This window comes from Lynx canadensis, chromosome B3, assembly GCF_007474595.2.
Source record: "Lynx canadensis isolate LIC74 chromosome B3, mLynCan4.pri.v2, whole genome shotgun sequence".
NCBI classification, from domain to species: domain Eukaryota; kingdom Metazoa; phylum Chordata; class Mammalia; order Carnivora; family Felidae; genus Lynx; species Lynx canadensis.
The window spans coordinates 3,221,784-3,249,239 of NC_044308.2; the positions used below are offsets into that span (position 1 = coordinate 3,221,784).

At 43.1% G+C, this 27,456-nt stretch overlaps 1 protein-coding gene across 3 annotated transcripts in view; it reads right to left on the bottom strand.

Moving 5' to 3' along the window:
• SH3GL3 (SH3 domain containing GRB2 like 3, endophilin A3) overlaps positions 1–27,456 on the bottom strand; it is a 133,251-nt gene that overhangs the window by 43,983 nt on the left and 61,812 nt on the right. For 2 of the 3 annotated variants that reach the window (XM_032593552.1, XM_032593551.1), the window contains exons 1-2: positions 7,930–7,991; positions 2,574–2,639 (exon numbers count right to left, since the gene is read on the bottom strand). Coding sequence is in view for 1 of the 3 variants with exons in the window: in XM_030317248.1 (XP_030173108.1) it covers positions 2,574–2,646; positions 7,930–7,998 (142 nt within the window). In the remaining 2 variants the exon portion in view is untranslated. Of the gene's footprint in view, positions 1–2,573; positions 2,647–7,929; positions 7,999–27,456 lie in introns of those variants that run through there. The other variant, XM_030317248.1, reaches the window with a different exon arrangement.

Sequence of the window (27,456 nt, forward strand, 5' to 3'; positions counted from 1 at the left end):
TGAAAGGGACTGTGTGACCTCTTTCACCTCTCACGTGATTTTCCAGATTCTTTTTCCAAGTGGCCGGGCGGTGGGGGGAAGAGGGGGTTGCTAAGCAAGGGAAAATGGAAACGACGCACACGCCGTTGACTCCGAACATCAGAAGTGTCCCCGCTGCACAGGGACACACGAGCAGGGCCTGCAACACGCACGCCCAGAGCCAGATGCCAGTACCGGGGAGGCGATCCTTCCCGGGGACCAACAGAACACCAAGGACGGCATCGCTGAGGTGGATGTTTCAAACCACCAAAAGGCCCCTGTCACCCTCCCTGTCCCAAGAATTTATTCGGACTGATTATATTCAATATCCTGAAGAAGGGCTTTGGCGCACTCCTGTTGAGGAAGCAGAGCCAACGGGAGGAGACGAACTCCTGCTGAGTGAACAGGAGTCTGTGTTGATGCTTTCAGGTCCCCTGCCCCGAGGGAAAGGACGGGCGGCCACTGCTTCTCAACTTCTCTTCCCCGACTCAGGCCGTCAGTGCTTACTGATCCCGGCTCTGTGTGACACACAGTGCTAACTCCTCCGGCTCCAGAGGGACCCAGGACAGCGGCTGCCCTACAGGAGCACAGAGCTAGTGGCTGCGGGACAGAATATACGAGATGCACCGGGCAAATAAAGCGTGGTGTGACCATAACAATATGCTGAATACAGATAGCAAGATGTGCCTACAAAGTGCAGATATCATGTCAACAGTATAGAAGGAGGGATGTTTATGGTACAGAACCAACAGATAAAGAGGAGGCCAGTCTGACCTAAGCTGAAATTAAAACAGGATGAATCGGGGGGCGCCCGGGGGGGGGGGGGGGGGCGCAGGCGTTAAGCATCTGACTTCGGCTCAGGTCATGACCTCATGGTTCGTGAGTCCAAGTCCCCCATCAGGGAAGCACGAGCCTGCTTTAAGTGAACCTCGCTTCTCTCTCTCTTCCTCTCTCTGCCCCTCGCTCACTTGTGCCCCCCCCCCAAAACAAAACAAAACAAAACAAAACCAGGATGAATCAGGAGAGATCTATGGGAAAATACGACTATGAACTGAATACCAAGCTAAGAACCTGGGCTTTTATTCCCCAGGCTAGAGAGCGAATCACGTACCAGCTTGTGGCGTCTGTGATAACTCCAGGAAGTAAAGAGGTACGCTTTCATTTTCTTCTACTTTAATAATCACACTTGTTTTCATGTGTTCTAGGCCAGTGCCTCTCAAACTCTTAAGGTGCCTACAAATCACCCGAGGATCCTGTTAAAACGCCAAGTCTGGTTCAGTCTGTTTGGGATGAGCTCAAGGCTCTGCGTTTCCCAGTCTCTCGGGTGAGGCTGAGGCTGCTAGTTTGCGGACCACACTTTGAGGAGCAAGGCTTCAGACACTTCTGGTGCCAGCCTGTTTGAATCTTGCCTGCCTCAGCTTCAAAGCAGTTTTCTTCCTGGTCCCTGTGCTCCAATAGCCACACGCAAACGTGGCTCTTCCTTCCCAGTTCCAGGGTGGGGACTGGGAGGTGGCAGGCATGTGGCTGACATCCACTAAACTGGCAACGGCCAGAGGCCTCTGTCCTTGCTGGCCAACCCCGCTCCTACCCCATTCCAACGTCAGCTCTTTGAGGATGGGATCTGGGTCCCAGGAACCGGGAAAGCCCCTCTGCCAAGAGGAAGCCCTCGCTAAATCTGTGCTGATTTATCGGGAAAAGGAACTTACATAGCTCATCTCAGACACTGAGAAGGCCAGAGAAGAGAGGCAGGAGTGCGGCCCTTGAAATTACAAACCTCTACACAGTTCCAAAGAATTCTATACCCGCCAACCTCCCTGGACGCAGTTTTTATAAAATTTATGTTTTGAAATTGTTCCTGTCTAGATTTTCAGGTGGTTGGGTCTGTAGGGGAGTCCTAACGCCCAAGGGAGTCACAACGACTCTCTGCAAATAATACGTTCCTAAAAAAGAAGGCAGTTTGGGAAATTTGCAGAATTCAAGGCTTGGGTGCCCTGCCCCCTGTTGGTTTCTGTCATTTACAACCCAGGAAAAACCCATCAAGGGATGCTGCTTCACAACCACGGAATTAAGAACCTTCTGTCGAGAAGCTGATGCAACAAGGGACCTTTTCATGCTGCTTTTCCTGCCTCATTTCTTTAGCATCTGAGCTACAAAGTGAAATTACAATTTCAATTATACCTTTAGAGCAGGATGACAGATTTTTTTTCTAAAAGAGGAGATGCCTGATTAAGAAAACATACCAAACATTCAGTGGGTCTCTGAGGCATCTCCTAAAATGTGTCTTTATTGAGCAGCGCCTTGCTGCTAAGACCAAGTCTCTATCCACATGATGTCACCATAGACCACGGGATTATCTGCTTTGTTTCTCATCAGCTAGGACTCCCTGAAACTACCTTCGGTCGCTGGCGGCTTGACTTTAAAAAACTGAAATTCATTATTTGGACACAGAAAACACTGTTTCTAAGTTATGTCAGCCATATGCCAAGCAAACATGGGTTGTTAGTCTATGACAGTGAATGAACAATAGACTATGTCGAGACATTTTCTAACTTTACCTGGATTTGGCTGAAGATACTCTGTGGCTTTCGAAAGAATTTCTGCAACAGCTTTATTGGTAACATCTATTTTCTTTAAAAAAAAAACAACAACAACACACACACACAAACATAAAAATGTTGGTAAATGACAAACAACAAATTCACAGGAAAACAGAGGTAATATGCGTTAATTTAATATGTATAATACTATTAACAGATTTTAATCCAAATGAATTTCAACATTTTGGGGGAGAAGAAGTTATTTTTCTCACTATGATTTCGGGACAGCTCTTCCTCCCCATGATGTTGGAGAACATTCATTTCATTTTCTTTTTAACATACAATGAGCGGTCATGTATTATTTACAAAACTCAGACGAGTTACTATGCTCCACTCGATTACTGGACATACCTGAAGGCCTCTCCAGCCAACACCAGGCATGTCTCAGCCCAACTTTCCTTATTTGCTGGGCGTACTTGAGTGTCTCTGCTTATAAGGACTCCTAATAGCAATTCACATTAGAAACCACGGCAGAAAACCAACAACGAAAGAATCATTCTCCCTAACATTACCACTCACAATCGACACCCAAGTGTCCTGTGGGCAGATGTTAATATCAAAGGTTTTCTATGTTGAGACTGAATCTTTCCCCCCACAAAACCATTTCTGGACACTGGCTACTGGTTAGCCCAACACCGAATGTGAGAATATACAATCAAGTTAAACAGGCACGTTTCAATAGCTTCATTTCATACCATCACAGCCTGAAAGAAAATATAAAGGAGAAGGAGATCCCATTCATAAGAGCAACATAAAAATACACAACAATAAGGGATAAATATAAGGAGAAAATGTACAACATCTATCTGAAGAGCCATGTTCCTACACGGGAAAGTTTAACTGTGCAAAGATGTAAGTCCTCCCCCAAATCAACATGTAAAATTAATTCAAATCTTATGTTCCTTTTAATTTTTTCTGCTTTGGTTACAATTTGGCAAATTAATATTAAACTTAGGTTCACGCCTCATACTACAGACTGGATCACAAATACAGACCTAAAAACAGTCTACAAAGGCACTAAATTACACAGAAGAATATTCCAAAATACAGGGGTGGGAAGAATCTTCTAGGCACAACACAAAACCCAAAATTCTGACCCTGTAAAATTAAAGACTGAACAGCGAATAGATGTAATAACACCAAGTTTGACAAAAGTGGCAAAATGAAACAGAAAGGAAACTGTATGAAGGACCCATGCTTAGCATCCATGATACTCAAAACTCCCATTTAAGAAAAAAAGCAGCAAATAAAACAACCCAATTGGAAAGGACAAGAATATAAACTGGCAAGAAAACAAACGGGGAAAAATACAAGTTCAAACAGTTGACAAAATATCCAGAAAGACTGTAAATCAAAAAGGAGATACTTTCCACTCAACAGATTGACAAAAAAAATATTTTTTTATTAATCCGACCCAATATTAGGTGTCATACAGGTATGGAGGGATGGGCGCTTTCACACACACTGTGAGTGCAAAACGGATCAAGGGACAAGAACCTATTAATGGGCAGACCTCCAGGGACCTAGCGTCTGGAAACACACCAGCCAATTGCAATGACGTAAAAGGATGTCAGGCCATTCTATGTCTATTAAAAACTGAAACCAACTTGAATTATAAGCGATAAGAGACTGGCTGGGTAAACTGTGAGACATCCAAATAAAGGAATTCTCTTGAATCACAAGATAAAAAAAAAAAAAAAAAAAAAAAAAAAAAGGGAAGCTCCATATGTACTGGGAAGATGCCCACAGCACACTGTCAAGGAAAGAAAGCAAGTTGTAGAGTGATTTATAATACAAGAAATTCATTTTTGTAATTCAAAAATCTATGATCTGGTCAGGGTCAGAAGCTTCCAACCAAGTGAGCTCAACCAGCCTGAAAATGGATTTGTTCCCATTAGCCGAGAGCCTAAATTTGGGGCCCCAGGAAGGTTTAAAAAGACAGCACGTAAATGATGAAGAAACGAATCACACCTGTATTACTGATGCACACACACCAGCTGTGCGTACGTGCACCGGGCCTTGTAGCGAGTTTTGTAAGCTCTGAACTCTCTTCAGTGTGTTCGATTGTTTACGAAGATTTTTGAAATGTTTAAGAGAATATGATCACCCAAACGTTTGTATTATTACAGTCTCGAGAAATTTAAGTGCTCTGGAAAACGCTTTTCTAAATCTGATGTGACGTTGGGGTGAGTTCCATGCATCGCATTTGTGATTCTAATTTGCAATGTCTAAGGGAATTTGCTTAATTATGTAACTGGAGAGAAATATTTAAGGATTTAACCTGTTAAGCCTGTGACTTAATGGAAACTAACACGAAGATTAACTGAAAGTGATTTTTATGTTGAAGTTACTAAATTTATAAATAAGATTCGTAAGTCCAGCTTAAGCTTAAGAAAAACTAGGTTTTAGATTGATGACTTTCCACAGTTATAGAAATTCGGCAGTAATTAAGTGTTCCTTTCCATGTATCCAACCCTCTTCAGACATGAAAAGGTACCAGGAAGCCAGGAGCCATCTCTGAAGGGTGACAGTGAGATCTGGGGCAGGGGTACTTTCTACTTGAGATCCTTCTCTCTTTGGGGGCAAAAAAAAAAAAAAAAAAAAAAAGCCAAGGAACAAATGGACAAAAACTAACAGCCTGATGTGCCCACCCACTAACCACTTTGACAAACATGGGCAATCAAGACGAACACTGGAAAAATAATCCATGTGGTTTAAAAAATGAATGAATGAGTGAATGAGTGAATGAATGAATGAATGAATAGAAACTTCCCTTCCAGAATAACTGAGAATGTCGGGGGGGTCGTTCAAGCTGACAAAATGCCACGTGACGGCTTCTGCAAACCATCGTGACAGACAGGTGGGAGTACAGAGGTAAAAATTATTTTTGTGATGTCTACCTGGTGTGAAGGCATCTCTGTGGCTGATTAAATCTGGAATTCCCTTCAAATGTTGGTGCCCCAAATCCTCCGCCACGGACTATCCCGGACCTCAGCCTCAGCTAGAGGGCTGCTAGCAATGCTGGTTTATTGTTAAATTTTTTTTAAAAAGAATCCATAGCTGTCATTATCTCCTTCTTACTCCTTATGTAATGTGTTTGTGCTCCTTAGTCACACTTGGTAGAGGTGGCTTTTTGAAAACAAAATAGTGCCTGGTTTTGTCGTTATTGTTTCCTATTTTATTGATCTCTACAATTCTGTCCTTCCACCCAGAGTGATTTCATTTGCTGTTATTTTCCTAGCTTCCTGGCTTAAATGATTTATTCATTTCCTTCAAACATATATTTTCTATTAAATGTACGTAAGATGTAGCCATATACCGCAGGTTCTAACATACAGAATTTGGTCTCTCATGACCAAATAAACTTTGATTTTACTTGTCATTTCCTCTTTCAACTAAGAATAATCACATGTTTTTCAATTTGCAAACATCCAGAATTGGGAAAGTATACCTTCCTTGTAATTTTTTTAGTTTTTCTGGAGCCTAATGTATGATTGACTATTTTAATTGTTCTAAATGGACTTAAAAAGAATATAGATTCTCAACTTGAGGTCTGTATCTATTTATAAACAAAGTTATTAATCATATTTTGTACTAATCATCTATGAGCCAATCTACTATTGTCAACTTACTCTGTTATTTTATGAGAGGTGTGCGAAATCTTCTACTCTGGACTTTGTCAATTTTCCATGTATTTTGGACAACTTTTTACCTTACGTATTTAGATGCCATGTTATATGGTGCATAATGATTCATAACCATTACAATTTCCTGATAGACTGCATGACTGCATCTTTTTATTAACTTTTTTATAACCTTTTCCACTTAGTGTTTTTTGCATCAAATTTTACTTTGACATTACTATTCGTCCTCTACTTCTGTGTGCTTAGGATTTGTCAAGAAATATCTCCATTCCTTTGTCATTTCCATGTCATGTTTTAGGTGGATCTGATATCATCTAACTCATCTCTTCCAGAAAGTCCTTAAAACTTCTGGTCACATGTTAGATATTTCCCTGCTTTTCATTGCTGTAAGGAAATAAATAGATATTACTTTTATATTTCTTCTGTCATTCATTGGGGCTTTAGGAGGGAAAGGAAGTAAACAAGAGAGATCTCAGTCCATCAACTGAAACTGAAATTGCTAAAATGTGTTTATAAATTTAACATTTAAACTGAATCATTTTCTTAGTAATAAAGTTACCTATAATATCTTTACATACCAAGGGATTTTTAAAAGTCATTTCAGGTAGGCCAACGATGTTAAACTATTTCCATGTTTTTCAGTTTTTAGAAATTATGTTTTTCAAAAGCAAAACAAAACGTGCTTTTTCCTCTCAAGGTGCTAACACTTCTAGAAACTTAGCAGTGCTCATCCAGAAAGTAAGGAGCTTCCTGGAAGACAGTCTGGCCAGGGCCAGGTATCCGGAGGATAGGAACCTCCCAAGCCACAGCCTGGGCTTGGACTTCTTCCCCTGTACCTGCTGATAGCTCTACAACCTTCAATCTCCTGTATCCTTGACGTTACACTTGAAGGTAGATGTTCCGCTTTCTCTCTGCCCTCTCTCATCTGGGGAGTCTAATTATTAAAACAAGGCTACGGTTAAAGGGCCCAAGACGAAGGGGAAGGAAACTGAGGAAGCTGAACTATCAGTGGTCCCAGTTCTACCTCCACCCGAGCTATTCCACACAGCTGACCAGGAAACAGGTTAAAGGACACAGACTCTACAGTCTTCCTTTGGAGACTGTTACAATCATTTCTATGACAAGCTCATCATACTTCCTAGGTGCTTTCATATTTTTCATTAATTTTTAGGCATAATTATCCCCAAATCCATGTAAGGCAAGCAGGGCACACATTATCCACCTGTGTCACTGGTCAGAAAAGAGGAAAAAGCTTATCCAAGTTCACGCTGCCAGTTCTCAGAACCCAGATCAATGTTATTTGTTATACAGCTACTACAACACATGGGAACAGAGTCAGAATCTGGTACACCACATGGGTGTATCAATCTTTATGTATTTGAATGGTCTCATCCCAGAAATATATTTTGATTTTCTAGGATAGATCATCAAAATCATCACAATTACTACGGTCTTTTCCTTGCAATAATGGTTTGCCAAAATTGACCGTCTTTTGAGCATTCCGACTTTTGTCCACTAGAGGGCACCAACTACCCATATCCCATCGCCACCTTAGCGGGTCTTTACATCCCTGGCTACCGCTCTAATATCCTTTACAGTATCAGTACATCTCATATCACAGTGAAAATCAAGTTTGTAATACAGTTGACATTAACAGCGTGCTCTCTTACCCTCTCCATGTCAAGAAATTCGTCATCTAGTTTCGTTCCTTCAACGCCACTTATTTTTTCGCTAAATAGCTGCAGAAATAAACAAAGTAATTGCGTTGTATGATAATTTGTTACCACAATTTCTGACTCAAATTATTACCAGCAAAACCAACAACAACAACAACAAAACTTCCATTCAGCTCATTGCATTTTATTTTTTTACCAAGTCCTTTAAGAAAATCGTTGGAAGGAGTAACCCTATCAAAGGACATGGGAAGATACACGTTTTTCACCTGCGCAACAGGTATTAATTATGCAACTACTGTATGTAAAGCACACGGAAGGTGCTCCAGCAGAAACACAGATAAATAAGATCCTTATCATCCGGGAACCCAGAGCGCGGCAGAAGAGTTAATAAACACACACTCGATTACAATATAAGGGAGGAAAAATACGAGCAAAATAGTGCTGGATACAAATGATTGTCAACATACCAAGTAATAGACATTTCAGTGGTTCAGAGACATGATTCTGAGAGCCTGCAGTGGAGGGGAGGTGGGGAGACACCCAGGACCCACCCAGGACCTGTTTCCTACAAGGCTTGGCATTTGAGCTGCCCATTTAAGGATAAGGGACATTTCCACAGGCAACACCGAAGGAGCCTTGCTTACAGCATGAGACATCTTAGAAAACCCCCCCCGGGGACAGCAACGTGTAGGATGGGGTTTTGCCACCTTGCCACTCTGATATTTAGACCAGATAATCCTTTGTTGTGGGAGGCTGTCCTGTGCCCTGTAGGATGTTGAACATCATCCCTGGCCTCCACCCACTAAACGTCAGTAGCGCACAGGCACCCACACGCTGACAACCGCAAAAGGTCTCTGGACGCTTAGGAGTCACTGCGCGGGGCAAACGCGTCCTTCGCCTTAACTATAATGAATAGCGATCGAGGGAGAATGGGGGGAAATAAAAGCTGAAAGGGAGAGAGGCCAGATCACACAAATTCTCAAATGCCAAGCTAACAGGTCTGGCTGAGAAGCCCCTGAAGATCCCTGATCAAACACGGTGTAGAGAAACCTTCAGCAAAGCAGCTCTGGCTGCAGAGTGGGTTGCATCAGAGAACACGGAAGAGGACTGGAAGGGGCAAGTACATCGTTTTCTTTAGAAAATCGCATCAACATAATTTGTTTACATGTTTAAAATATTTATGTGTGGGATGCCTGGGTGGCTCCGTCGGTTGGGCGTCCGACTTCGGCTCAGGTCATGATCTCACGGTTCATGGGTTCGAGCCCCGCGTCGGGCTCTGTGCTGACGGCTCGGAGCCTGGAGCCTGCTTCGGATTCTGTGTCTCCCACTCTCTCTCTCTCTCTCTCTCTCTCTCTCTCTCTCTCTCTCTCTCTCTCTCTGCCCTCCCCCACTCACGCTCTGTCTCTCTCTCAAAAATACAATAAACATTAAAAAATAAATAAAATAAAATACTTATATGAACATAAAAACCAGTGGTAAGGGGGGGCGGTTAGCATCAATTAATAAAAAAAAAATTGCAGGTTCTTTTAAATGTAAGTGACTTTCTGCTACTATTACCACAACTATTGCAAACACAGTCAATAGGAGGAATCCAGGTGTAGAGAATCTAACTTAAATGTGAGGTGAGAGAATTGAGAGGAGACGGGGGAGATGACTAGAGTGGCCACGATTCTTTATCTCTTTGTCGCTAGATCTCTGTAGTTCCTCCTGGCCAGAGCTGGAGTCTGTCTACCCTCGAGCGATTCCGGGCCGGACTTGATGCTTGTTTTGAACCACAGACGGAAGCCCAGGCCTTAGCAGACTCTGCATGCTTTCAGTCATTTTCTTGAAACCCTGCTGCCGCCAAGTGAATTCAGGCCTGGGCTGATTTGCTGGGTGGTGAGAGATACGTGGCCCAAACACCCCCATCAGGACAACCAGTCACTCTCCAGGACCAGAGGCCCTGGTTGACCTGCAAGGGACTGCAGGCACATGAGAAAGCCCCCGGCCTAATCCGCTCACCCGTGGAAACATGAGTGGAATAAATGGTGGTGGTCTGACGCTAAACACTGGAATGCTTTGTTACTCGACAGAAGCTGGCTGACACACTAGACAACAGTTCTGGTTTTTCAGGCTCTGTCTAGAAGTCAGAGACGACTGTCCTAAGGCCTCCATACAAGGTATAAGCTTCAACAGGAACAACTGGTAATCCCACTGCTATACACAAAGGTCTTTACATGGAAGTATCCATCAGTTAGGTCCCCCAAATATCTTTTTGTTCAATAGTGAAATCATTTTGGGGCGCCTGGGTGGCTCAGTCGGTTAAGCGTCCGACTTCGGCTCAGGTCATGATCTCACGATTCGTGAGCTCCAGCCCCACATCGGGCTCTGTGCTGACAGCTCGGAGCCCGGAGCCTGCTTCGGTTCTGTGTCTCCTTCTCTCTCTACCCCTCCCTTACTCGCACACTGTCTCTCCCTCAAAAATAAATAAACATTAAAAAATAGTGAAATCATTTCTTTTTTTAATTTTTTTAATGTTTATTTTTTGAGAGAGAAGAGAGAGAGAGACGGAGTGTGAGTAGGGGAGGGGCAGAGAGAGAGGGAGACAGAGAATCTCTGAGCCGTCAGCACAGAGCCCTACACGGGGCTCGAACTCAAACTCACAAACCGTGAGATCACAACCTGAGCCAAAATAGGATGTGAAATAATTTAAAATATTAGTTCTTAATTTTGGAGGTGATATTCTGAGAATCTAATGAAAATTATACAACCACACCCCGGGGGGGGGGGGGGGACACTCATTTTGTTGCATGGTAAATTGCAAAAATGGCCACAATGCCTTGCCGCTCCTCCCACTAGGACACACAGTCTATTTTTCTCCCCAGGGACTAGCTTTGATCAATAGAACAGAATGCAAGCAACACTGTGAGAGTACTGAGTTCAGGTCTTATAATTACTTTATAGCTACAAAGTATCTGTGTAGACACTTTACCCTCTGAGGTCCACTGTAACCATCCCCACATGAATTAGCCTGAGCTACCATGTTGGAGGATGAATGCCCACTCTGAGCAGAGATGACCCTCCAAGGTGACTCATCTCAGAGCACCAGGCCTTGAGCTCACCCGGCAGCTCACCACCAACATATGAGTAAGCAGCTGGGCTCAGTAAGCCCTGCAGCCCAGTGAGCCCCGCCCAAAGTACCAACCCACAAAATTGTGAATCAATGGTTTTTCATTGTAAGTCGCTATGGTTTAAGGTGGTTTGTTACATAGCAAAAAATTGATTCAGTTGCCTGTAATTTCTAACGGCTACTGAAACCCTCTGCAGAAGCCCACGTGTAAGATCCCTGTTTTAAAATACCCGTTTGGAAGTGGCGCCTAGGTGTCTCAGTCAGTTAAGCATCCAGCTTCAGCTCAGGTTGATCTCGCGGTTCGTGAGTTCGAGCCCTGTGCTGGGTTCTGTGCTGATGGTGCAGAGCCTGGAGCCTGCCTCGGATTCTGTCTCCCTCTCTCTCTGCCCCTCCCCCGCTCATATGGTGTGTGTGTCTGTCTCTCTCTCTCAAAAATAAGTAAACATAATAAGTGGGGCGCCTGGGTGGCTCAGTCAGTTAAGCGTCTGACTTCAGCTCAGGTCATGATCTCACGGTCTGTGAGTTCGAGCCCCGCGTCGGGCTCTGTGATGACAGCTCAGAGCCTGGAGCCTGTTTCAGACTCTGTGTCTCCCTCTCTCTCTGCCCCTCCCCTGCTCATGCTCTGTCTCTCTGTCTCAAAAATAAACATTAAAAAAATTTTTTTTCAAATAAGTAAACAATTTTAAATTTTTTTTAAAGAGAAAAAACATCCTCCCCAATAAAAATTAATCCCAGAAATCTAAATTCCAAGGCACATGACTAAATACAAGACCAAGTAAGAAAGCCAACAAAATCACAGACTGCAACATGAATTACTTCTGGTGAAAATAACCTTCTGAAACAATAGGACAGAAACTTTATATGTATGCTTAGGATATTATCAATATGATAAATGAAGGAATAACCTCTATGAATAAAAGGCAAATAATTACACAAAATGGACATTTTTTAATTGCTATTAAAATTTAGAAACCTTGGAAATAAAACACACACAAAAATGAAAATGAAAAATCCAATAATTGGAATCAACTCCAGACTGGGCACAATTGGAAAAAGAGCCAGTAAACTAGAAAATATTACTAAGGAATATACTGAAAGAACAAAAATATTTAAAGGAAAAAAGAGGGTTTTTTTTTTTTTAATATGAAATATCAGTTAAACGGTTTAGAGGATGAGCTATAACTGACAGGCACTCCAGAAAAAAGGACAGAATATAGGGAACTCAGTATTTTAAGAGTTAATAGCTCTGTTTTTTGGGGGGTTTTTTTTTGGGGGGTGTTCTTGTATACAACTGAGGGAAGGTATGAGCCCACAGTTTGGAAGTACATTCAAGTGCTAAGCAAGGTATTAATTCACGTGTTGAGATTTCAAGAATAAAAAATCCTAAAACTCCCACAGGAGAATAAAACCACAAGAAAATTAACAGCAAATTTCTCTTCAGCAACAGCAGATACCAGAGATCAATCAGTTTCAAAGGTGTTTAGAAATGTGAAAAATCCAGAATTTTGTGTCTCCCTCAACTGTTACTTAAAACAAATATATAAAAACAAATATATGAGTTTAAAAAAGGGTAAAATTACAACCTTAAGTAATAACAAGATGGGAAGGAGGGTGTTGAGTGGATACTCTGAGCACTGGAGTGTTTCTCCCGTGTTCAGGCGAAGGTGGGAAATGGACAAACTTGAACATTGCTGAAATAATAGAGAAGAATTGTCTGGGTTACATAATTAATGGTGACGACTAAAAGTATAAAACAATAATGCACGTATGTGTTATGTATGCTAGGCATGTTACAACACAGCACGCACGCTAGCACACTGGTGGAAAATCGAGTTTTTCCAATCCAGGCAAACAAAATAAAACAAAACAAGAAAAAAAAAAGGTTGGCAAAGCGGGGGTGGGGGGAGAAGAACGAAAGGGATGACAAATGGAAACCACAATATAAGACAGTAATAAGTCCACATACATCAGTAATTATTATCTACGTAAATGATGAAATTGAAAATGTTAAAGGATGAATTGACAGAGTGGATTTTTTTTTTAATTTTTTTTCTTTTTGTTTTTTTTTAGTAATCTCTACAGCCAATGTAGTGCTCAAACTCACAACCCCAAGATCAAGGGTCACATGCTTTTCTGAGTGAGCCAGCCGGGCACCCCCGGGCACCCCCAGAGTAGATTTTTTAAATCCAACTACATGTAGCTTCTAAGAGAGACACCTAAAATAAAACTGGAAATAAGGAGATAAATTACACCTACTAGGGAAATACTGATTTTAAAAAAAGCTGATAACAATAGCATCAGACAAAAAAGACTTTAAGGCAAAACATCAGTAGGGATAGAGAATTGATCTAATAATAGAAGGGACATTCCACCAAAATTCTGTTATAATAATGATGCACCCAACAGCACACCTTCAAAAAACTAGTAATACAGAAACTGAGAGAAAACAGTGAAGTCCACAATCATAGATTTCACCACCACTCTACCAGAAAACTGACAGATCGGGGGTGCCCGGGTGGCTCAGTACGTTGAGTGTCAGACTTCGGTTCAGGTCATGATCTCACAGTTCATGGGTTCAAGCCCCACATCAGGCTTTGTGCTGACAGCTCAGAGCCTGGAACTCACTTCGGATTCTGTGTCTCCCTCTCTCTCTCTGCCCCTCCCCTGCTTGTGCTCTCTCTCTCTGTCTCAAATATAAACATTAAAAAAAAAAAAAGGAAGCCCTAGAAGAAATTTCAAACACTATTTAATTTAACAATGAAAATCGTATCCATCAAAACCTGTGTGGGAAGACAGCAAAGTCAGTACTTAGAAATCAGCATATCACTTTAAATTCATTAAAACAAAAAAACCACTTCAGCTTAACATCTCAAACTGACACGCTGCCATTCAATCCAATTCAACAGATATCTGACAGTCCACTGACTACATCCATGCGGTAGAGATACGAAGATCACTCTCCAGGCCAGAGCTCACGGGCCACTGAGAAGCAGAAGCCGATGGCCAGAACACAACGAGGGAAGTAGCCTCCTTTAACACAGATGCGGAATTTGCTATTAGAACTCAGACAGAGGAGGCAAGGCACATGGACGAGAAGGTGCCAAGAACAGAGCCTAGAAGGATATATGGTGTGCACCCCAGGAGACCAGAGAAGGGGTGGCATTTCTGGCAGAGAGAACAGCATCAGACACAAGACATGAGGGCATTCGGGAAACAGCAATCAACAAGGGTAACTGATACGAAAGACTGACCCCAGGAGAACACGAACGCACAATCACGCAGGCCGTGGAGACGCTCAAGCAGGTGAGTGGTACGAACAGGTCCGCCTTTCATCCGGGAAGATCATGCCAGTGGCCCACAGGAGAAGGGCACTGCAGAGCCACCAGAGGGCGGACGGGGAGATTCCATGTGGGGATCACAAGGGATGCCCACACGAAGGGGCAGACTAGACAGACGAGGGAAGAGTGTCAAAATTCGACTCCGAAACTCTCCCAACTACCTTCTTCAACTTCAAACACCAACGGCCCTCACCTATTCAGCGTCCCCATCACAAACGTCGCGTCTGACCCAGGCTCGCCAGATAGAAGCTGCAAATTTAAAATACAGTCGTGTGGCCAGGTCAGTGTGGCCCGTGTAGTCTTGCCCCAGTGAAAAAGATCATGCCGGAAACGAGGCCTGTCTCACGGTGCCTCCGTGCAACAGAGAGAACCCTCACTGGCCCTCTACTTCTGGGTAGCCTCTAATTTCATCGATGATCGGAAAACAAAAGGCGTTTTCAGAGACTGCAACAGCACTGATGTAAAAGAAGTGTATTTGGGAAGCACAAAGCCTTCGCATTTGGTTTTTCAGCTAGATGCGCTGGGGTTTTAGTGGTAAATGTCAACAAAGCCTTGGCCGCCTTCTTGTGCAAATGTCTGTTTTCAAAGAAACCTTGGCTTCTCCATCTTCTTCCCTTTAATGAAGCAAGAAATTAAACAGCAAGAAAGCCAGAACCTAGGAGAAAATGTAAAAAAGCAAATTTATACCCCAGGATAAATTAGAAACTTCTCCAGGACAGTACTTTCTAGTTTGTGGGCCACAAAACACTGGCTGCGCACAGCAAAAGAAGAACTCCTTGGTCATGTTAGTTTGGAAATGCTGGGATAAACAGAACTGGCAGATTTCTGTACCAAAACATTTTTCACAGACTTTAAAATGAAAATGGCATCATGGATTTCCATGGAGGGGAGGGGCATATAAGAGGTAGCATTCTCCACCTTCGTTTGGTCACGGGAGATGTCTCTTACAAGGAAAAATCTCAGAGAAGGTTTCTGAGAAATCTACTTTGAGAAGCCCTGCACCAAAATGTCACCCTGTCCTCTAGCTCCCTTTATTTTTTCTTTCAAACAATTAGCAGTCATGCTCTGAATTTATCAGCTTGGAAAATATGGCATTACTCAATGACGAACTGTTATTTGTAAGTTTAATATCAGGGGAAGATGAGAAAAGGGTATACGCGAGCTCTCTGTACTGGTTTTGTAACTTTTCTGAGTCTAAGTTATTTCAAAATTAATTCTTTTTTTAATCTCTGAAGGTTTCAGACAGCAAACAAGGCAGTCAGGATCTGATGAAGAAAAATGCACTGGGAAGAGTCAGACATTTACAGCTGCTTTTTCCTTCTGGAAAAATTTCTGCCTTACAACACAGAACATACAAGCTGAGCAGAAAGCACCAGCCTAGAACTTGCAGAAGTCTCCCTAGGCTGGGGAGAGGAAAACTGGAGTGCACTGTAACCAAGGAAACCAAGACATTAAGAGGCCAAAATCCCAGGACCATAAAGAAGTGAACACGACAGTTTACATGCAACTTCCTTTAGAGGTTTCTGACAATTCCTAGGCTGCACATATGCGAGGCAGGATGCTAAGATACCAGTGTGAGGAGGCTGCTAGAAGGCTAAACATCTAAGCAGAGATTTCTGCAGAATCACAGTGATCAAGAGACAAAACTGGAGTTCAGGACTGCCTTTCCCCTTGTTATCTGTCAGAATAAAACTAAATCCGCCCTGGGGGGAGACATCACCTAAATTGCTGCCAAGTCTTTGCACACAGGTATCTGGCATTAAAACAATAATTTAAGAAACCCATCTGGTATACCAGGTGACTCCACAACAACAACAAAATCTGAAACTAAATTTTCTTTATGTTTTTTTGATGTAACCTCTGTGCCCAACATGGGGCTTGAGCCCACAACCCCAAGATCAAGCATCACATGCTCTACCAACTGAGCCAGCCAGATGCCCCTTAAACTAAGTTTAAAAATAGATGACAATGTAAAATACCACTGCAAAACATTTCAAGAGAACAAATGAAAACTGTAGTTGAAGAATTCAATAACTGAAGTTCAGAGTTCCACAGCAAACTTTAATAACAATTAGATGCTGACAAAGAGAGCACGTGTGCACTGGAAGATAAACCACTGGAAAGTATCTAAATTGAAACATAAAGAGAAAGACGATTAAAAACACCAAAAAAATATTATAAACATAGAACACACAGTGGAAACACCTAACATATGGGTATTTTTGATTTCCAGAATGAGAGGACAGAATAATTGAGAAGATGCAATATTTGAAGAGAAGATGGGCAAGAATTACTCAATATATGTTGTCAAAAGACATCAAGCTCCAAATTAAAGCTCTTCTATGACTCTCAGGCAGGATAAATATGAAGAAAAACATACCCCGAACAAGTCTTTTACCAAAGACCAAAGACAGGAAAACTTAATAAAAAAAAAAAAAAAAAGTGCACCAAAAAAGCAACAAAAAGATTGTGAGCTGACAATGGTCACACAGCGCGGCCACAAGACAATGAAATCACATCCTTTCATGTTGATGGAAATCATCTGCCAACTTAAAATGCCATTCTTGGCGAATATACCCTTCATAAATGAAGGCAAAATTCTAAAAACATTCAGACAAGAGGGTGCCTGGGTGGCTCAGTCAGTTGGGCGTCCGACTATGCCTCAGATCACGATCTTGTGGTTTGTGAGTTCGAGCCCCGCATCGGGCTGTGTGCCGACAGCTCGAAGCCTGGAGCCTGCTTCGGATTCTGTGTCTCCCTCTCTCTCTGCCCCTCTCTGCTCACACTCTGTCTCTGTCTTTCTCTCTCAAAAATAAACGTTTAAAAAAACCTTAACAAAATAATAATAAATAAAAATATTCAGACAAAAGTGAGACAATTTCTCATTGGCAGACCCAGACACACACCAAAAGAAGCACTCAAGGGAGTTCTTCAAATAAAAGAAAAATATCCCTGATGGAAACAAGGAAATAAGGCAAGAAATGAAGAGAACCAGAAAGATGAATCTATATGAATACTGAAAACTTAAAACAATTATCTTGTGAGGTTTTAAATATATCTAAAATTTTAAAACATGAAAACAATGACACAAAAGCCACCACTAAAGAGGTAGAGATAAATTGTTACTGGGTCTTTTACTGCTTGGAAGTTTTAAGGTGCTAAGTTAAGAAAGACTCCACCACATAAAAAATGCATGTTGTAATCTCTAGGGTTGCTTTTAAATAATCATAAATATATAACAGGCAAGACACTAGAGAACAAAATGGAATAATAAAAATGATTAATTCAAAAGAAAGTTTAAAAAAGGAGAAATGAAGACACAAGAATAAACGGGACAAATAAAAAAATAGATTTAATGCAAAAATGTCAGTAATTACTTTAAATGTATATGGACTAAATATTTCAAGTAAAAAATAAAAAGCATCAGCCAAGATCACAAAATACTAAACTATACTATTTTCTGCCAATAAGAGATGCACATTAAATATAATGACACAATAAGAAAATAAAGAGATGGACTATATCAAACACTAACATCTACAACAAAAAAACTGAGAAACTCATACTAACATATAAAATATACTTTTAGACAAAAAACATTATTACTAGAATAAAGAAGGACATTAAAACATGATAAAAAGTAGGGGTGCCTGGGTGGCTCAGTCGGTTAAACGTCCAACTTCGGCTCAGGTCATGATCTCGCGGTCCATGAGTTCAAGCCCCATGTCGGGCTCTGTGCTGACAGCTCAGAGCCTGGAGCCTGCTTTGGATTCTGTGTCTCCCTCTCTCTCTGCCCCTCCCCCACTTGTGCTCTGTCTCTTTCTCTCAAAAATAAATAACAAATATTAAAAAAATTTTTTAAATGATACAAGGTCAATCCAAAATTAAGAAATAAGAATCCTAAATCTGTATGCATTTAATCGCATAGCTTCAATGTATAAAGGAAAACCTTACAAAACTAAAACTATAAATAAATGATTCCAAATATTTTAATTTTTCTATACATCTCTCTGCAACCCATAAAACACACAAAAAAACCACCAGTTAGATTGACTCGACTTGAACAATTTAATTTACATATGGAGAATACTACAGCAAACAGGGCAGAATAAAGGTGGTTTTCTTTTCTTTTTTTCTTAAAGTTTATTTATTTATCTTGAGAGGGGAGGAGGGTGGTTGACACAAGGCTCGAACCCATGAACTGTGAGACCATGACCCGAGCTGAAATCAAGAGTCAGATGCCCACCAGATTGAGCCACCCAGGTGCCCCGATGATGATGGTTTTCAAAAGTAGACACGGCACATTTGCCAAAAGAGACCATACTCTGAGTCATGAAGCACATCTCCAACAATGTCAAAGACGAAAATCATTCGGAGTATGATCTCTGGCCACAGTGAAATTAACACAGAAATCAATACCTGAAAAACTTCCGAAATTATTTGAAAATTAAACATGTCAAAATTAACTGAATCAAATATGAAGTCACCTTGAAGGTTAGAAAATATTTATAAGTGAGTAATACCAAATATAGAGATGTATTTAAGACTGTGGGATGTAGCTAAAGCTGTTTCTATTTTTTTCTTAAATGTTTATTTATTTTTGAGAATGAGAACATCCATGCGTGTGCATGAAGTGGGGGGGGGGGGCGCAGAGAGACAGAGAGAGAGACAGAGAGAGAGACAGAGAGAGAATCTTAAGCAGGCTCCACACTGTCAGCACAGAGTCCAACTCAGGGGTCAAACTCATGAACTATGAGATCATGACCTGAGCCAAAATCAAGAGCCAGACACTTACCCAACTGAGCCACCCAGGTGCCCCTCTAGAGCTATTTCTTAGGAGGAGATCTTATAGCTCTAAAGCACCAGTTCTCAAACTCTTTCATTTCAGGATCCCATGATATTCTTAAAAATAATTTAAGACCCCTACCTTACACCATATATCAAAAACAATTCCTTGTTGACCTTAAATGCAAAAGGTAAGACTTGAAAGATTCTGTAAGATAACATTACCTTGGGACAGGAGACAGCTTGACCAATTCCCAAACGCTAACTATAAAGAAAAGCCGGATATATCAGACTCCGTTCAAGACTGAGAGAGTGAAAAATCAAATCACTGAGTAGAAAAAGATATTTTCCATAAATCTACCTGACAAAGAATCACATTCAGATATTAAAAAGAACTCCTATGGGTCCCTAAGAGGAAGGCAGCATACTCCTGTTTTTTAGCATGGGCAAAAAAAAAAAAAAAGCCTTGTGGAAGCAACTTCACAAAGGGGGGGGGGGGGGGGGCGGGTATCCAAACAGGCAACAGGCCTACGAAAACATTTTCGTCTCACGATCATCCATGAAAATGCAAGTTAAACCACAAGAAGATGACATTTCATGGTTACCGGAGTAACTAAAATTATTTTAAAACAACAATAATACAAGTTTTTCCAAGGGTTAACGGGGCAACCGGAAGGAACACTCCTACGCCATTGGAGGGAGTTTACATCGGTATCGCGACTTGGGAAAATGGTCTACTGTAGTCTACTATAACTGAATATATAAAAAGCCATACTCTTATGACTCAGTAATTCCATTCCTAGGTAAAGGCCCGAAAGAAACACCTTATAAGTAACCAAAATTCAGATACAAGCAGTATTACTCACAATAACCCAAAACCACCTAAATGATGGCAGAGTGAATAGATCACAGCTACTTCTAGAAATGCAATACTGTATCGCAATTAAAAAGGAGAAAGTACTCCTTCCGCGTGCGACACATAGGTAGATTTCAGACGGAACACGGAACACTCTCATGGAACACTCTCGTGCCGTGTGATTCTGATTATGAAACGTTCAGAAATAAAAGGGGACATCCTGTATCATTCCATTCATATAAAATTTAAACACAGAAAAGGCTGATTCGTGGTAATAAGAGTGTAGCAGTTACCTTTAAGTTATGATAAAAGAGGGCTCCCTGGGGTGCTAGTAATATTCTGTGTCTAGAACTGGTTACATGAATGTGCTCACTTTGTCACAACAGAACAAGTGGCACCCACAGGACCTGTCACTTCCCTGCATGTGTTTTTATTTCAGGAGAAAATGTTGAAGCACACCCTCCCGTGAACCCTGCATTCGGTGTTCTCAATGCGTGCACCCATCACACTTCCCATGATTTATTTGTCTCTAAGGAAGCTTAACAAACAATGCTGGCCTGTTTCCTGCTCTTGCATCTGACCAGTAGAAATAACATTCACATCTGACTATCCGCATCTGGAAGTCTCTGCTCAGTCAAATCATGACTTAACCATACAGAACCTAATAATCTATATTCAAAAGAACAAAAAAAGCCCCAGGGGCTATTATATGGTGACTGTGTCCTCTGTACCCTAAATGCTGCTACTTCAGATTTAATTATTAGGGCAGCATAATAAATTCATTCATCTCGCCAAGGGGAAGGAGGCAGAGAAAATACATACAGGAAGGAACTATCAGACATGGAATCAAGATCGTGGACTGAATACATACATCTTCCACTCCACTGTACCAAATACCTTTTCTTTTTTTATTTTTTTTTTTAACGTTTATTCCTTTTTGAGAGACAGAGACAGAGCATGAGTAGGGGAGGGGCAGAGAGAGAGGGAGACACAGAATCTGAAGCAGGCTCCAGGCTGAGCTGTCAGCAGAGCCTGACGCGGGGCTCGAACTCACGAACCGCGAGATCATGACCTAATCCAAAGTCGGACGCTTAACTGACTGAGCCACCCAGGCGCCCCTGTACCAAATACCTTTAAATGAACTTGTAAACATACAGAAAGAGAGAGAGGCATCTGACACATACATAACAGGGCTGAGAAACAAAAACGGTACCAGCAGTAGGTCATAAATGGTGACAAATGCCCAGAAGACAGACAGCAGATGGGACCAGAGAGCTTAGGAAGCAACAGGGCAATACTTACGACCTAGACACCTGCTCCCAAGCCCCAAAGCCCATGCAGTCATCTCCCCTTCTCTGAAGGGGTACATTCCAAGACCCCCAGTGGATGCCTGAAACCACAGACAGTACCAAAACCTATATATGTTACTCTTTTTCCTATACGTATATACCTACAGTAAAATGTAATTCATAAGCTAGGCACAGTAAGAGATTAACAACAACTAATAATAAGACAGAACAGGTACACTAAGCTGTAATGAAAGTTATGTGAATGTGGTTTCTCTGTCTCAAAGTATCTCACTGTTCTGTACTCACCCTTCTTGTGATGACGTGAGAGGATACAATGCCTACATGATGAGATCAAGGGAGGTGAATGACGTAGGCACTTGACACAGCATCAGGCTACTAGTGACCCGCTCACAATATGTCAGAAGGAGGATCACCAGCTTGAGGACCATGGCTGACCATGGATAAATGAAACAGCGGGTAACTGAAATTACGGAGGGCAAACCACGGGTAACTGAAACCACAGGAAGTAAAACGACAGATGGGGGCAGGGAGGGGGACTACTGTACAGAGAAATTCCAACTCTAAATAACGTAAACATGAAAAGAAGAGAGGGAGCCCCTGGGAGATCAGCAAGAGACACGATAAAAGAACTCTATAGGAAGCAATAAGGATCAATGGAGCCCCTCCAGCCCCATCTCTGTGCCCACCTCTATACGCGAGGGCAGGATCTGAAGTTACACCATCCTGGCTCAAACTGCTAACTAGAGAGGTAACTCCAGGCAACTTAGGGAAGCTCTCTGTGTCTCCAGTTCCTTATCTGCAAGATACGGATAAAATAATAATAGTAACGATCTCATAAGGGTTAATGCACGGGAAGCATCTGACATTGTTAAGTCTTCTTAAACATGAACCATTAATATTACCACTGAGAAAACAGGCAGCTAGGGTGTTTGTCCTGAACCTGCAACCTAAAGAGAGCGGACTGCTCTAATCGTTGGGCCCCAAAGTGGGTATAAAGACCTGAGAGATGCAAGACATCCTTCCAAACATCCCAACAGATACCAGGGGAAACATGGAGAGGCAGTACTGCCCAAGAATAGAACAACTCCATTTCCAGGGTAAAACCTTTTCTCCAGCCTTCTTGTCTGCTGTCCTGTGGCCCTCACTCTAGCATGAAGCCCACTGGTTGCCACACCCACCCAACACTCAGTTCTTCCACTGTCTGCCAATATACAAATAGACAAAACTTAAGCCAACTACCTAAGTGTTGGACAGTGTCCCTCATTCTTATCAACCAATGGCCAGGAATCATGGAAATTTAAGGAAAACTAGAAGCATGAGGGGAAGTGTCAAAGAGGAAAGTTTATGACCCAAAGGAAGCAGAGATGATCAAGGTGCAGAGGGGAACTTCTAAAACTTCTCATTAACACCCACAGAGATATTTGAGAAGTTGCTGTATACATAAAACAAGAAAAGGCTCCAATGAAAAAAGGAGCTATTAAAATGGGGTAAAAAAAAAAAACCCTCAAAAAAAAAAGGGTGAGCACAGAACAGACAAAGCTGAAATATGAATTGCTTATTGGGAAGACAGAGTCAAGGAAATGTGTCCCAGAATCTACAGCAAAACCCAACAAGAGATGGGAAGGGGAAAGAAGTTTCGCTCGACCCCTCTTAGCTGTGTGCCCAGGACCACCCCCCTTCTGGGCATCCCACCCATTCTATCAGGAAGGCCTGCTGTCCTCGGGCCAGGCTTGACTTTGGGCTCCCTACAGAAGCTGATTCTACATTTTGGACCCACCATGGGGAAAGGGGTTCTGACTGGAATAAATGGTCCCAGTAAGTTCAGAGGCTGACCCTGTCAGCTCCACACCTAGAAATTGGAGGCTATCACTAAGAGCAGAGTGTACCAGAATCTCTTCTACTCATTTTCTGTACACCCTCGCTTTTTCTCAGAAGAGACAGCTATGATTTGGCCAACGAGAAAGTCTGCATTCTGTTGGGCAGAATTTCCTCCAAGATGAAGACATATAAATGGAGGACTTCTCTATTTCCAGCACTGATGCCGGTTTCCATCCATTTTTATATTTCTTTTGCCATTTTCAATTAGGATTGATGGATGAGATTGACATTTTTTCCCCATAAATGTCATTATGTTTCTTTAAAAGTTTGCTCACATGTACCCAATCCAATGATCATTAGCTACAGGGCTCTAGGAGTCTGACCTTTTCAAAAGTTGGATTCTAGCCTGTATTCTGTGTTTGATCCCTTTCAGAGCAAAACGTGATCTTGCAGGATTTCCTTTGTAAAAGACCCTGCATGGTTAAGGCAGAGTCTTTCAGGAATGTAATTAATCAAGAAGGCTGCTCTCTTTCTGGGGCCCTGTGCGTGGGGTCCAGACCACAGACAGGCCCACTTTGGAGCCCAGAGTTCCACTGGGACTTCGGGAGGAAGTTACTCTTTTTGCTTTTTTCCTTTCTTTTGATTTGTTCTGTTATGAACCCTTTGCATTGACCTAAGTAGGCGAAGACCTCATGAGGACAGGATCAAATAGCTCTTGAGGGGAGTTACAAAAGATCAGATGAGATAATACGTTTTGAACCACATGAAACAGTCTGGCTGGAAAAAAGGTATTTCATTCTTATCAAGCCACCTGGGTCATCCTAGGAAAATTTCACCACCTTCAAAAGGAGGTAGGAAGTTGATGCTGAGAATGTTTTATTCCTAACGCTCACCAATAAATGTTGGTCTAAAGAGAGTTCTGGCACAAATGATACACCTGTGTGTTTCTTTTAATAAGTAGGAACCCCTTGTTTTGAATTTTAAAATTGCATAACTAGGCCCTGACCTATGATAGCGCTCTTTTATGTAGATGGCATTTTGTAAAATTAAAACAATAATGAGAAATACAAAATGTAAAACATTATCAAGTATTATTGAAATCTGACTTATGTACAAGAATTAAGGGGGCAAAAGTCCCCCTACTCCCAGGTATAATCACTGTTAACAGCAGGGATAGTTTTTCCCACCTCTTACCTAATTTAAACACACACACACACACACACACACACACACACACACACACACACACACACATTTCTGTTTACAAAAGTAACAATAAGTTATACATGTTTATTTATAACCACCCCAAAGAAGAGACCTTCGCATTCTGGAATTCATTCAACAGAAAACGCTGGAGTGCCCTCTAGGCACCAAGCTACATACAATATTTGGAGGTCAATCTATTCCCTCCTCAATACTTTGGAGATGTTGCGAGCTATAGTATTTTCTGGCACTTAATGTTACTGAGGAAAGACTAAGGGAAGGATTTTTTCTGATACTCGTGTTTAGAACTCTTTATCCTGGAAAAAAAATTAATTTCTTTTTATAAAGTCAAGTGGCTTTTCCCCGTTGGTTTTTCTTAGTCTTCATGGAGCCCCTGCGAGTTGCATTAGCAGGTCAACTAATTTATGGATTTTTTAAAAACCCAGAGACAGAAGAAAAGGTCCAGAGTCCCTTGTCCTGTGCCAACATGAGGAAGAGAGAAGAGATACTGCTGTTCTGGGAAGTAACCGAACCCCCAAACTCAGGGCAGATCAAAGGTCAGCACACCCTGGGGCCAGAAGAGGGGCCGGTGGTATTAAAGGGACCCTCCTTGGCACCTGGGTGGCTCAGTCGTCGGTTAAGCGTCCGACTTCGGCTCCGGTCATGATATCCTGGTTCATGACTTCAATCCCCACGTCAGGCTCTGTGCTGACAGCTCAGAGCCTGGAGCCTGCTTCGGATTCTGTGTGTGTGTGTGTGTCTCTCTGCGCCTCTCCCACTCGCACTCCATCTCTCTCAAACATAAATAAACATAAAAAAAAATATTTTTAAGGGACCCTCCCTGTGAGGATCTTGAAAAAGCGGGCTAGTGCCACCAGCATTAAAAAAGTGCATTCCTGGCAGGGGTCAAGCAAACACCAACCAGAGAGGCCCAAGAGTGAAGCAAGTCTGCTCTGAGCACCCATCAGGGACCCACAAGAGGCATGTGCATCGTCCACAACACCCAGAAGCTCCCCCGCCCCACTGTCCCCTTCTCCCACCGCACATTCCAAATCCTGGGGGCCAGCAGCTCTGGGGAAGGAGGCTCAGAGAGAAAAACGGGGGCGCACCCTCCCGGATGGCAATGGACCGGCTGAGGTCGGCCCCGGCCGGGCTAGGGGAGAAGCCCCGCTCCAGGCACCCTTCGGGCTGCGATGCTCGCAGGGGCCTGCAAGATCTCTCGGCCAGGCTGACCCCGTGTGCCACGCGTAAGCAGCGGCCTTCACAGGGGAACACGTGGAGGCTGGGGGTGGACAGCTTTAGGGGGATACACGTCCACACCTGCAACCTGTGTGCACTCCTTCCTGGGCCGCTGAGGCCCCCGGAAAAGGTGAAGCAAAGGACAGGCTCCCCCGACCCCCATCTCACGGCGGACGGCCCAGGCTGTGAAAACCAACCGTGGCTCTTCAACGTCTCCCGCTCCCCGGAATCAACGTTCACCGTCCTCACGCCTTTCGCGTCCTACCACGGAACCGTGCACCGTTTCCCTGCATTCCCCGCACGCTGCCAGTCTAGCCCTTACTTCTCAGAACCGCTTCTTCGGGAGCCTTCACGCGGATCATCCCCGTCTTCCTACGGGCCGGTCCCGTCCCCGCCCGCCAGGGCCAGCACCGCGCTGCCGGCCGCCCGCTCGGTTCCATCCGTCGCCGGTGCCCGCGGCGCCCGGGCTTCGCTCCAGGTGGCAATGCGCCCAGGCCAGGAGGAGGATCGCTAGGCGGCAGGTGCCGTCCCGGCCCCCCGCTCTCCCAGCATCCCTCGCGACCACAGCTAATCACGTGACCCGATAGGGCCAATGAGACCCGAGCGGACGTGCGCTGGCGGGGGGGCGGGGGGGGCGGTTCCGGGAAACTCTGGTGTAAACGTGAGCTGTTGCGGTGACACTCCCTCTTCCTTCTTCCGGCCTTGAGTGTGAGCCCTGGTGTCCGAGGCTGCAGCAGCCAGTAGGGACTACAAGGAAAAGGCTTTAAGAAGTGCAGCCGTGGTATCATTAAGCGGCTGAACACACACACCAGCAGCCGCCCGCCTCTGGACTTGGCGTTATCTGAATAAAATGAACCCAGATCTGTACGTGGTTGGGGTTACTTGCAGCCAAACTTGTTCCTAATCGGTACAGTTTACAATCTGGCTCCAGTTAAACTGTTCTCTTCAGGGATCTTCTCATTTCTAAATCCCCCAAATAAATCTCAGCGCTTCGCTTACATGGCCTGCCTTCATTCGGACCCTACTGACCTTCTTTGTTGGAAAGTCTCCCTTTTCTTGGCCTCCGTGGCCTAAGTGTTCTCCCCTTACTCCCCAGACACTCTTTAAGTACTTTCGTGATTTTGTGTTACTCGACGGTGATTACAGCCTCGGCCTTCCCTCTCTCTCTTGCCCTACAGGATCTCCCCAGGTATTTCAACCCATTCCCATGGATTTACCCATCTAGATCAGCCTATATATGCTGCTGACTTGGAAATCTGTATCTCCAGCCCAAACTTCTTTCCTAAACTTCAATTCTTTTCACACCCCAAGTGTCTGCCAGACATTTTCTCTGGATATTCCAAAGACACCTCAAACACACAATTTAAAAATTAACAGACTCATCATTCTGTTCTTCAAATTGACTTCTTGGCCCATATCCCTTTCTCAACTGGTGGAACCACCATTCGCACAGTTGATAAAGTCTGGAATCTGATAAAGTTGTCACAGACTTTACAGAAACTCTAAGGGACTCCCAGAAAAACGAGCGTGCGTGTGTGTGCGTGCACGCATGTGTCTCATAGAAATGAAAGTGAGCAGCTGCCGAAATGCTACCAATCTGTCTTCCCTCTCACTTGTCCCACGCTTTCTCCCCCCAACCCTGCCGCTTAATCAGCCACCAATTCCGTTTCTTTCTCTCCATCCCCTTGAATGCATCCTCGGTCAGGCCACCATCACCTCACCCCCAAACTATTCTAACAGCCTCCTAAGCGGGCTCCTCCATTTCCCCTCCACCAGCTGCCAGTGAGATATCCAAAACACCAACCAGGTAATGTCACCCCCCAGACGGATTCAGTGGCCCCTGTTGCCTTTAAAAGAAAACCC